Source organism: Cebus imitator, unplaced genomic scaffold (assembly GCF_001604975.1).
Source record: "Cebus imitator isolate Cc_AM_T3 unplaced genomic scaffold, Cebus_imitator-1.0 Scaffold75, whole genome shotgun sequence".
NCBI classification, from domain to species: Eukaryota; Metazoa; Chordata; class Mammalia; order Primates; family Cebidae; genus Cebus; species Cebus imitator.
Window position 1 is genome coordinate 4,519,084 of NW_016107390.1, and position 13,655 is coordinate 4,532,738.

The 13,655-nt window shown below is 34.6% G+C and overlaps 1 protein-coding gene across 11 annotated transcripts in view; it reads left to right on the forward strand.

Moving 5' to 3' along the window:
- CEP170 (centrosomal protein 170) overlaps positions 1-13,655 on the forward strand; it is a 127,554-nt gene that overhangs the window by 45,785 nt on the left and 68,114 nt on the right. For all 11 annotated transcript variants that reach the window (XM_017531934.1, XM_017531935.2, XM_017531936.2 and 8 more), the window contains 3 exons: positions 8,545-8,603; positions 8,699-8,861; positions 10,210-10,344. In XM_017531934.1, the coding sequence (XP_017387423.1) occupies positions 8,545-8,603; positions 8,699-8,861; positions 10,210-10,344 (357 nt within the window). The remainder of the gene's footprint in view (positions 1-8,544; positions 8,604-8,698; positions 8,862-10,209; positions 10,345-13,655) is intronic.

Sequence of the window (13,655 nt, forward strand, 5' to 3'; positions counted from 1 at the left end):
AAGAATCACTAGTGAAAGGAAGGAGCATGATTGCAGAAGAATGAAAACATTTCTATTCATAATGGGCAAGAAGCTTTGTAGAAAGGACTTAATTACATTTAATTAAAATACAGCTATTCCACTATGCTGAATGTTGAGTTTTAGTTTTTTTGAATTACTACCTTTATCATGACTTTGGTAATAAAGAATGTATTAAACATAGCAATTTGGATGGACTTTTGTCACTGTAGCAGAAAAAGTGTAGTCTCAGGGAAATAGAGTTGTTGCTCAAAGTAAATGTATTAACACTATAAAATTGTTCCTTGAAATTTATGAAAAGTAGGCTGGGCATGGTGGCTCATGTCTGCAATCCCAGCACTTTGAGATTGAGGCAGGCAGATCATGAAGTCAGGAGTTCAAGACTAGCCTGACCAACATGCTGAAACCCCATAACTACTAAAAGTACAAAAAAGTTAGCCAGGCATGGTGGTGGGTGCCTGTAATCCCAGCTACTCAAGAGACCAAGGCAGGAAAATCGCTTGAACCCAGGAAGTAGAGGTTGCAGTGAGCCGAGATCACATGACTGCCCTCCAGCCTGGGCAACAGAGTGAGACTCTGTCTCAAAAAAAAAAAAATTATGAAAAATAATACTAAAATTTTTAAATTTTAAATCTAGAATTAAATGAAAGTTTTGTAGCATACCTTATAATGTTCACACTTGTAGAGCCAAAGGAATATACAAAAAGCCAAACCATTAAATAGTAATACTTGCATATATTTTAAGTCTTTTTAAAAAAATATGCTTCATGTAAAATAAATAAGAATTAGCATTAAAGCCTTAATGAACAGGTGTCATTTTCTACCAGCGTAAGTTTCATCAAGAACAAATACAAATATATTTTGAATTTAGGTACCAACTTTAATCTAATTTGGCGTCAACTGTTTCAAATCATGAGAAAATAGTAGGAAATTCAAGTTTTAGTAAAACTCTGTAAAGTTAACTTTGGGAATTTTAAATCAAGAAGAAACTGTTGAGGAAGAAACCTCATGCTTTTATAGGTAGTATACTAATTTCTTAATAGCAAACTGACATTTTTCTCTTAGGTACCAGCTTATAATATGTCTGTCTAAAATTGTTGGGACAAATGTTTTGGCCCAAAGACTTATTCAGAGTTGTACACTTAGTGTTGAACCGTAACGACTGTCTGGATGCCCAGAGGAGACTTACGTAATTTTATTATTTTTAAATAGCATCTGTTATAGTGGCAGAAATTATATATGTAATTTTAAAAGCAGATTTTATATGTTTACTTGTTTCTTTAGCTATACTAAAGACATTTTTGTACTTTATTCTAATTAAAATTAATCTTAATAGGCAATCTATAAACTGCTATATATGCAGTGGAAAACTATTTTAATTAAAATGCTACAGCAGGCCAGGTGTGGTGGCTCACACCTGTAATACCAGCACTTTGGGAGGCTGAAGTGGGTGGATCACCTGAGGTCAAGAGTTCAAGACCAGCCTGGCTAACATGGTGAAAGCCCATCTCTACCAAAAAAATACAAAAATTAGCCAGGCCTGGTGGCAGGTGCCTGTAATCCCAGCTACTCAGGAGGCTGAGGCAAGGAGAATTGCTTGAATCTGGGAGGCGGCAGTTGCAGTGAGCCGAGGTTGCACCACTGCACTCCAGTGTGGGTGACAGAACGAGACTCTGTCTCAAATAAATAAAATGTACAGCAATAGAAGGAGCAAACATGGATTGAGACTAGGATTAGGCAACATAATTTATCTACCAGAAGTCTTTTTTCTAACTGGAAAAATAAGTGAATTAGAAAAGCACATACTCAGTGAAATACACACATTTTTTAAATGACAGTAAACTCATGAGTAGTATTAAAATGCTGCAGTAATCAAGAAAAACTTCAGAAAGTGGTAGTAAATCTTCAGGTAGCCAAAAATGAGGCTGATAAGGAAACCTAAGTTTATTCATTTCCTAATTTTTTTTTTTTTTTTTGAGACGGAGTTTCGATTTTGTTACCCAGGCTGGAGTGCAATGGCGCGATCTTGGCTCACCGCAACCTCCGCCTCCTGGGTTCAGGCAATTCTCCTGCCCCAGCCTCCCGAGTAGCTGGAACTACAGGCGCGCACCACCATGCCCAGCTAATTTTTTGTAATTTTAGTAGAGACGGGGTTTCACCATGTTGACCAGGATGGTCTCGATCTTTTGTCCTATGTGTCAGGCACAGTCCCAGTGGTTTGGGGAATATAATTGTGAATAAAATAGATCATAATCACTGTCCTCCTGTAGTTTATATTTTAATGGGCTTGAAGAGACTGACAGCATATACAAGAAGTGAGGGTATTACAGGGTGCTAAGTTCTACGGAAAAAAGTGTGAAAGGGGGAGGCAGAGAGCTAGTGTTGGTAAATGGGAAGTTAGAATTTTACAAAGGATATTCACGAAGACCTCACTGAGAAGCCAGCACTGGGGCAAAGATGTGGAGAAGGTAAAGAAGGTAGCCATATGATATGTGGAGAAATTGTCCCACAAACGGATGAGACTGTAGTGCAAAGGACTTGGAAGCAGAGACATGTTTGACATATTGGAGGAATAGCATTTAAAAGCCAGTGTGGTTGGAGCCAGCAAAGAACGTGACTATGTTAGGGGTCAGAATGTATCAGTTCTTGTAGGAAATTATAAGATTTTGACTTTTATTCTGAGTGAAGCGGGTAGTCTTTGGAGGGTTTTTTTTTCATCAGACAAGTGATAAATGACATGTCTGAAGAGATCCTCTGGCTACTGTTGTTCAAAGAAAACTAAGGGTGGAGTGGGCAGGGGTATAAAAAGGGAGACCAGTGAGGAGGCTATTGCAGTAGTTCAGGTGAACAATAAAGTAGGTTTGGCTCAGGGTGATATACCTGGAGGTAATGAGAGCTGAGAAATGGAAGGATTCTGTGTATATTTTGTAGATGGAGCCAATAAAATTTTCTGATTAGATTGGATGTAAAGTAAAAGAAAGAGTCAAGGATAAACCTGAATTTAGGCCTAAGCAATATGATAAAGGAAGGCAGCATTAACTGATAGAGAATTCTGTAGGTAGAATTTTTGTGGAGAAAATAGGAAGAATCTTCTCAAAATACCAGCTTTATGCTCAACCAAGTTTTCACAATTTTTCTGTTTTCTATTTGATTTATGTTTATTATTTCCTTCTAGGTAGAAGCTGAGGTCATACAGTTGAGACCTTTCTTTTCTAATACTGATATTTAGAGCTATAAATTTTTCCCTAATTACTACTATAATGTTTCAGATTTCCCTTTCAGTGTCTTCTTTGAGTCATAGATTATTATAAGTTTGTTTAGTTTCTAAATATTTGGGGAGTTTTCCAGAGATATTTTTGCTACTGATTTCTGATTCCATTTTGCTCAAAGAACATACTTTGTATGTCTCAAATCCTTTTGAATTTATTGAGACTTGTTCTGTGGCCCAGAATGTGTTCTATCTTGGTAAATGTTCCATATGTACTTAAAAAGGATATGCATTCTGCTATTTGGGGGTTGGAATGTTCTATAAATGTTAGTTAGGCCAAGTTGGCTTGGTGGTGGTGTTCAGGTCTGCTGTATTTTACTGATTTATTGTCTTCTTTTTTTTTTTTGATACTAACAGTGATATTTATTCATTTTTATTTTTGACTTTTTAAAATTATACTTTAATTTTGGGGTACATGTGCAGAATATGCAGGCTTGTATAGACAACTGGGATTATTATGTTCTCTTGGTGAATTATCCCCCTCTATCATTATGAAATGGCCTACTTTATTCACAATAAGAGTCTTTGCTCTGAAATCTGGTTTGTCTTAATATTATAGTTGTTCCAGCTTTCTTTTGTCTATTTATATTTTTTTAACTTTTACTCTGTTTGCCTTTACATATAAAGTAGGCAGCATATAGTTGTTTTTTTATCTGATGTGATAATTTCTGCCTTTATTTGGGGATTTAGGCCACTCACATTTAATGTGATAATTGATGTGGTTAGGTTTAAATGTATCATTTGAATTTTGTGTTCTGTTTTATGTTTTCTTTTTCTCCACTTCTGATTTCATTTGAGTTATTTGATTTTTTTTATTATTTCCTTTTATCTCTTTTGTTGTCTTATTAGCAATAATTTTTGTTTTTGTTGTTTTAGTGGTAGCTTTAGGACTTATAATGTCTTTAATTTCAAATTTGATCCTCAAGTGATGTACCACTTTACATATTGTACGAGAACATTACAGCAGTATACTTTTTTCTCTCCTAACCTTTGTGCTATGATGTCATGTATTTAATTTTTATGTGTCACAAACCCCGTACTATATTGTGTTAATAAAAAATCAATTGTCATTTAAAGAGGTTGCTCTTCTCTCAGAGATCATTGTCTTCTGTTGCCTGATGCTGATTGTTCTGTAAAACATTGTTTCATGTGTTTTACCCATCCCTTAGTTGTTTAATGTAGGGGAATAAATCCAATTCTTTTACTCCATCTTATCCAGAAGATTGATAAGTTCATTTGGGGGAATTGAATGTAAAGTTGAATCCAGGGATGAAGTAGAAGCTAAAGACATGAATGTGGGGATTTATATTATCCCCACATTTTATTTATATAAATATTATATAAATAATATTTTAAACCATAACACTGAATGAGGTCATTAAGGGAATTAATACAGACTGATGAGAAGTTCAAGGACTGACACCTGGTACATTCCGATACTAAGAGATGGGTGAGATTAGAAACTAGTAAAAGAGACTAAGAAGAAACTGCTGTTGTGCTAGGAGGAAAATCAGAGTGTAGTATGGTTTCCACATTTAGTGGGAAATCATTTAAACATTACTTAAGTATCTTGAATCTCAAGATCTACCCCCCTCATCATTTCAATCATATAAGTCATCATAAGTAAGAACCCAGTACCTTTTATTTTAAAATTGTGATTTATGTACTTTCCAAAAGAAGTTGTATATTACTGCATAATGGCCCACAAAATGATTGGGTTAGTCATATTAGGAACCAGGTTGAAAAAATTCCAACACATCATGTCATAGCATCTAAAACTATAATTAATCTGTACTTCCATTTGGTGGGCTGTCACCACCAAACTGCTAAATACGATCAAGGGGACGCTAAAAGGCATAATGGCTGTGAAAATGATCAAGGGGAAGTTAAATGTAAGTAAAATTAAGAACTTTCATTCAGAGAAGTTAAGATTTTTCCTTATTTATGTGGTATCCATAACAAAACATGAACATATTAATACTATTAACATTTCAAAACTAGAGGACATTTCTCAAAGCATAAAAGAACTAAATTTTAAAAATCAATGGAAGTGAACTTTTTCAGATGAAAGAATGAAGTGATAGAGAAGTTTAAATCAGTTGTTTGGAAACTATGTTTTTAAAGAACAGGGTCTTCCACAAGTTGGAAAGATAGTCATCTCCTAAAATAAAATGATATGTTTTTCTGAAGATATAGGCAAAATTAAGCAAATAGATAAAATTTTCCCCTTGAAAGTTTCCTGCTATTAACTTTCTTTTAAACCCTTATTATTTCCTAGGACCTACCGTGCTAATACTCTAAATTAGCAAATAATTGTATGTTTTATTATCAATTATTGTTAAATGAGGGAAATTTTTCATATTTTTAATGCAAAAGAAACATTTTTTGGGTAACCTTAAGGATTTCTTGGGATAGCATTATTACATATTTTTTAAAATCCCATGTATAAAATATATTAATTTTGAAAAATGTGTTTTTCCACTCATTCCTTGTATAAAATAATTTTATTCAAGTATTCTTATTTATCTGACATGACTTTTGAAAGAAATGTTTACAGTGATATCTCTCATTTCATATTTTAGATCATACCCCTCAGAATAACTGACACTTAAAAATTTTGCTCTGTTTTTAATCTTGTCATTAAAAGTGTGGGAAGAACCATATCTAAGAACACATTACTAGTATGCAGGTGAGTTTCCACCTGTAACTTTTAGTTAAACATTTCTTGAATAAATTGACTTATGTCAATACAGTGGGATGACTTAGAATAGAAATCATAGTCTTACATAAAGAAGTGGGGAATAACGTATAAAATTATGATTTTTAATAAGCAAGAATTCAAACTTTTTATAACTTACTGATATCATAAGTGATTGTACCTCAGTTTGTCATTTTTCTTTATTAGCAAGTTAAAAATAGCTACATAGGTCTACATCACTAAGAAGGTGGTGTAGCCTTGGAGGTCAAAGCTGGGGCTAGAGCAGTCTCCAAATCTCACAGTTACGCCAGAGTTCTCAGATGAATTAATCACCCAAACAAGAGACTTCTTGAGGTCTTCTTCATTCCCACACACAGAAACCTTTTTGGAAGGTAAAATGTTTGAATCTGAGAAGGATAGCTTTCTCAAGCTCTCCATAACCTGAAGCACGTCCAGGTTTAAAGAGGATACCCCAGACTAGCCACCTTCAGGCACTCCCAAGAGGCAAGCCTGAAGCACCAGAAAACCCTCACAACAGGTTAAAGTCCCGTGTTTTCCGTTGAAAAATGGTAATGACTGTCAATTTTTAATGCTTTTTTTCATTGAAAAAGGAATGCTATGAATCTTCTCTAGCTGTTTATGAGTCTTGGGGTAAAACAAAATTATTAGACATTATTATTATTATATTTAAAGCAAAGTTTTTACCATCACATTGCTTCATGGAACTCACATCTGTAACATTAGATAAAAAGCAGTTTTCAGAAAAGAATGAAAATCTTCAGTAATATCTGCAGTAGTTGAGTCAATGTCAAGTGAGCACATACAGTGTCAGCCAATGTGGTTTTATATAAACATATATATGCATTTATATGTTTATATAAAATTCATATTATATAAATATGTGAATATATGTATACTTATGAAATTCTAGGTTTTATAATAGCTTAATCACATTTTTTGTCTTTTTTTAAAATTTCAATAGCTTTAGGTGTACAAGTGATTTTTTTGGGTACATGGATAAATTGTACAGTGGTGAAGTCTGGAATTTTAGTGCCCCCACCATCTGAGTAGTGTACATTGTGCCCTAATAGGTAGTTTTTCATCCCTCATCCCCCTTCCAACTTCCCCACTTCTGAGTATCCAGTATCCATTATACCACTCTATATGCCTTTGTGTACCCACAGCTTAGGCCCAACTTGGAAGTGAGAACATATGGCATTTGGGTTTTGATCCTGAGTTACTTTCCTTGGAATAATAGCCTTCAGTTCCATACAAGTTGCTGCAAAAGACACTTTCATTCTTTTTTATGGCTGGGTAGTATTCCATGTTGTATGTATACCACATTTTCTTAATCTGCTTATCAGTTGATGGACATTTAGGTTGATTCCATATGTTTGCAATTTAGACATTATCTTTTATTAAATATACTTAATATGTGATTTCCATATGTACCAGCAAATATATACCAGCATGTGAATGTGATAAAAAGGAAAATTTTAATATTTCAAAGCTATAGGAAAAAGCAATGTCGATTAATAGGAGAGCCCTGGCCTGGGATTCACTTGACTAGACTCTTGTTTTGGTTTCTGTCCACTACTCAAGTTCTTTATTTATGAAACAGGAAGGATTAATGGAATTGAACAGAATATTTCCCAAAGCTCTTTATAATTATTTACAATTCTGAATTTTTATTATTTTAAGAAGTAGAAGCATAAATACTCACTAACAAGTTTACTACTTCCTTTATGCTTGGGAAGTCATCTTTTTCCCCCAAGTAGTCATGATAATTACAGCTTTCTACACTTGAAGTCATGAGTGCTCTGAGCTCGTGAAGAACAGAATTTAGTACATGGTTATAAAAGTCCTTTCATTATAGCGTTAAGTAATGGTGGGAAATGTGACCTCTACTCTTTAGTGAATAGATCTTTTTAAGATACAGAGGCTTTGTTATTTTTGGCTTAATAATGAAAGCATTCATTATATCTAGCACTTGGTTCTAATCTAATCTTCGTATAGAATCCATTGTTTGATAATGTAATGTGACCTTGATTGCAATCATGGGGATGGTCATGGTGGTTGTTGCTGTACAAACCCTAATTATAGCATTTCTTTTGCACTTGTGAAATGAACTTCATTTTTGTCAATGCCAAAGAAGTCTGAGTAATCAAATTCTTTTAGGGATTGCTGTTGGTTAATCATTGAGATATTTCCTTACATTTTTGTGACTTGCTGTTAATGTAATCATGTACTCTTTCTTCATTGTAATTATGTTATTGTTAGGAAAAATTGAAAATGTCTGTGCTCTGATTAATTACCCAGTTGTTTGCTTCTTGAGGGCCACCATTAAAATTAGAAAATGTGCTGGATCTTAAGATTTTCACTATTTTAAAATGAAAATGTTTATATTTGTGAGCATATTTTAATATTTAACTCTTCAGGGGAAATATAATTCTTCTATAATTACCTGTTGAAATACAACAATTTCTAAATTATATTTGATGACCATTTTTAGCTCAATTACCAGAAATTGGAGGTTATATTCTTCCTTAGCCCTGTTTACATACAAATCTTTTTACTGTAGTACAAGGAGAAATGAGGGTCCCTGAAGAAGCTCTAAAGGTAAAAGTGTTTACTTAGCTTCTTTTGAAACCTACTATTCACTACGGTTGACTTTACTTCTTGATGTTTCACTTCCATTTTTCAATGTTTTATAGCATGAGAAGTTTACCATTCAACTTCAGTTGTCCCAGAAATCTTCCGAATCAGAATTATCCAAATCTGCAAGTGCCAAAAGCATAGATTCAAAAGTAGCAGAGGCTGCTCCTGAAGTGCAGCACAAAGTTACTGAAGCACTGAAGTCTGAGGAAAAAGCCATGGGTAAGCCGTCCTCTTCCAAAAGACCGTCTTTAGACTTGATTGTGAAGACACTGCATGCTTTGTTCTCAGAAAGTTGGCCATGTCCATATAAAAATAATTATAATAATGATAATTCCAGAGTGTGTTTTAATGCTGCTAGTGCTTTCATTAGAAAACATAACTATATGTGGCAGTTGTATATAGGTGTGCTTAACTATGTTTAAATGTTTAAGGGAGGTAAATATAGTCATCCTTTAGTACCCATGGGGGATTGGTTTTAGGACTCCCATGAACACCAGAATTCACAATGCTCAAGTTCCTTTTGTAAAATGGCATAGTATTTACACATAACTTATGCACATCCTCCTGTATACTTTAAATCATCTCTAGATCACTTATAATACCTAATACAATGCATACACATCACTTCATTTGTGTGGATTCAAGGTAGTACTTGGCATAAGGAAAATTTAAGTTTTGCATTTTGGAACTTAGTGGAATTCCACCCCCCCCGACCCCGATCATTTTTCATCTGCGCTTAATTGAACCCATGGATGCAGAACCTGCAGCTTCAGAGGATCAGCTATATAATTTACTATGTAATTAACCTTAAAATATTTTTGTTATTGCATGTCTATCTGCATTTTCTTCTGCAGCATAACAACCAAAATGAATTAAAAGGAAAAATTTTTAAATCCAAAGTGGCTGTATCAGAATAATTTACAATTCTAGGAACGTTATAAAATGCTTTACAAAAATAATCCCATTCAAACAGAAATAAGTTTTTAAATGGGTAGGCATTACTACATTTGCTCAAACAAAAATATGTTAGTTCTGTTAAGAACTAGTTTACATTTAGTTACTGTGTGCCCTTGAGCTTGAAAATGAAAACAATTGGAAAATGGCTCCTCAGGCCAAAATTTACTTCAGCTTTGACTTTTTATGTTTACCGTTAATGAGCCATTTCTGATCAGACTGGTATTGTTCTTCTCTAGTTGATTATTGCCTAGTTTCAACAAACTTGTTCTTCTGAGGTCCCTTTGTATCTAAATATTCAAGTAAAATGACATTTGTTACAAGTGGTTCAGTTATATACCAAACAACTCATAATACTTTAACAAAAAGCTATTGGAATATGTAGCACGTTGTGTTACTTAGATACCACCTAGTGGAAATTTTATTTATTTAGCCATGTCCAACATTGTATGAGATCTTACACGAATACCAAGTTATTCAGGATAGAGTACATTTTAGCTATCTAGACTATACTTTGCTTTTTAATTTAATTAATCAACTAGGCAATTCTAGCATTCTGCATATTTTTTTCTGTTTCATCTGCTTTAGACAGATTTTTCCCACCTCTTTCCAGATATCTCTGCTATGCCCCGTGGTACTCCATTATATGGGCAGCCATCATGGTGGGGGGATGATGAGGTGGATGAAAAAAGAGCTTTCAAGACAAATGGCAAACCTGAAGAAAAAAATCATGACGCTGGAACATCAGGTAAAAACATCTCAATGACTGTGACATTAAATGGACATTTTGAGAAGCATTTGTAATCTAAGCAAACACCTGTCTACCATGAAAAGATATGATCTAGTATTCTATAATTTTATTTCTTAAAATTTTGATTAATGTTTTAATGTAAAATTTAAAATTATGAGTGATTTTTATGTAAAGTATTACTTTTAATATCTTTATAAAGCACTTTTATTTAAAATATATTTTACAGTTTAAATGAGATATTAAGATTTGGAAAGTAAACTAATGATGTAACTAGGCATTTTAAGTATATAAAAGTAATTATTAAAATATATCAATTAGACCAAAATAGTAGATACTAATTTTGTGTTTTTATTAGATCCTCGGCATATAATCATATTTTAAAAATAAATTAATTTGTTCTTTGAGATGGGGTCTCACTGTGTTGCCCAGGCTAGTCTTGAACTCCTGAACTCAAGCCATCTTCCCACCTCAGCCTCCCAAGTAGCTGGGATTACGGCACACACCATCTCATGTCCAGCTTAATCATATTTTTAAATGAACAATTCCCACTTTGTTAAGAAATGTGATATGAAATTACAGATTCTTCAAAACCTCAGTGTGCTCATTTTGATGAGAAATGGCAGCAAGAAGATTAGTTGAGTTTGGCAGCCAGAATGAAAAAATAGTTCTGGGTCAGAGTTTCAGATTAATAATCAAGGAACATATTTTCGATACTTCTGATGTTGTTAATGGAGTGGTTCAGTCCATAAACCAGAAAATCAAGACTTCCAGGAAATAAATTGAGGTATCAGTTGCCACATAAGGACCTTGCAAAGACATGAGAACAGAAAGATGGAGCAGCCAGCTTTTGAGATAACAGCAGATAAGGATCCAGAACTGGAGGAATTAAGTCCAGGCACCTGCAATCAGTGCGGAAAACTTAAGTCTGGCTCTGAGGCAAAGATAAATTTCATGAGAACTCTTGTCAGTTTTCTACTTCTCACCCTAATTCCACAAGATAAATAAGACATTTTTCTTAGCTGGAGAATAAGAACATTGATTCTGTTTGTATGCTGTAATGGATACAAGTCTAAGAAAGCTAGCATTATCAACTCGATCTTACAGTGCCCACAGCTGAATTTGTCAAGTTTGCAAATAAATTTCCATCACAGCTTTATTGTTTCTGTCACCAGCAGTTTTCTTCATGCCCATGCGCAGAAACAGTATTACTTAACATGCTTTCAGATGTAAATAACAAATGCTAAGACTAAACAGGAAGGAAATTTACTGGCTCACGTAACTGAACTGCATCAGGGTTGTTCACTGCAGCATCTCAACAATGTCGTCATCAGCTAGCTAGCTTCTCTCTTTCTCTCAGTCTTGCTCTTCAGAGTGGTTGCAGACTGAGGAGTTTACCCTCACTCTCGTAAGCTACCTGCAGTAGCAGTAAGGGGTACTCGCTGCTTTGATCACATCCAGCAGAAAGGCGAAAAGGTTACTTCCAGAAGACCTCCCAAGAATTTGGAAGAAGAACTTTGCCAAAAGTTCTCAACATCTCTTTCATCTCATTGGCTTCTCACAGGTTCAGGATAGGGTCACCTGCTTATTTCTGAACCAGTCCCTAGCAAGGCAAGTTAGATTATCCTTAAACCAGTCTTGCTCACCTCGAAGCTGTGTGTGGTGTGAGTTTTCCCCTAAGCCACATGAGCTATGTCAGGGAAGAGTGGATACCAGAGATTTTTGGAGTCCTTTTAGGAGGGAAGAACAGGGAAAGGATATTGAAAGAAAATCAAGGATGTCTGCTTTATTGGTAAATGTCGTGAGTTCCCTTCCCTTCTCCTTGTCGGTCTAATCCTTACGTCTGTTGCCATTCCCCATACTGCCCCGGTCCTGAGTCATGATTGGGCCACCAGCCTCCTGGTTTCAACCCTCCTGCAGTTTATTTTGTATAACACATTTAAATTGATCTTTATTATATTTGTTCAAGACACTACAATGCCTGTCTTTTGCCTGCCAAATAGATTTTAAACTAAGTTTTATATGTCAAGAGTTTTCTAATTTGTCCCAATTTCCATGGTCAGCCTTATGTCCCATTACCAGTTGCTTGAGTGCTCTCTCCCAATGCATCCGCCATAAATTGTGCTAATTACCACCTGCCCTTTTCCCACACACATACATTAGATGATATAGAGATACATTCCAAATGATGTCTGCATATTTATTGTCAGTATATTACAGTCTCATTCACTATATTGTGTGTATGCCTTCTCCCCACAACTAAACTATACATGTCTTATTCAAGTACCACATCATATACTGTCATTGTGCCCTAGCCACCTAGTACTGAGAGAGGGAATGATTTACCAATTAGATGGTTAAGAAAACGGAGCTGAATTTAATGATTGCCAAACTCTGAAAACCACTATTATAGTAGTTTTATCTCGCCATTAAAATTTTAGCCCTCCTCTGTCACACACAAAACAGCTTTTGAATCTGAAGCACATGACTTCTAACAGACAGTGATGTAATTTTTGTATAAAAGGCACAACCGTGATTTATAGTGATAGCTTACACTTCAGTAGTGTTTACTTTATCCAGACATTTCTTCTAAGTGCGTTGTATGCATTTAATTACTTAATCATCACAGCAGTATCTAAAGGTGTAGTTACTGTGATTTTATAGATAAAGAAACTGAGGCACAGTTAATGTACTTGTCAAAGTCACCCAACTACAAATAGTGGAGCTGGGATTTGAACTTAGATCGCCCAACTCCAGAGTCCACGCTCTTTACCACAAGCAGTTTTAATATTTCAGCCATCATTACTCTTGTAAACACACACAATCACTCTAAAAGAATATACTTCATAGGGTACAAAGATTTAAACAAATACTCCAAAAGCAAATAGGGATAAAAATTGATTCCCTCTAGCTCAGCATAATCAATTTCAAATGTGAAGCGTCCAGCAGTACTTTCATCTATATGAATGTAACTGAATTCTCAGCCTGTGTGCCCTTTCTGCTGGATGATCAAAAGCTGTCTCATAATCCTGGGATTCTTTTTGAGTCATAATTAAGTGATTATATATTGCATCAAATTCCTTAAAATGCTCTGTCAGATACAGCTGATAAATAATACCCTTAAGAGATTCCCACTTGCTTTCCTACGTTAGTATGAGGATATTACTGTTTCAGATTTATCATTTGCAGTTTTTTAAAATATAGGATGAGGGAAACAGTTTACTGCCTTGAAATAATTTATAACGCCAGCAGAAATTGTAGAATCAGATTTGCCAAGTGTTCTTTAATTTGATCATTTTGAAATTAAAGTA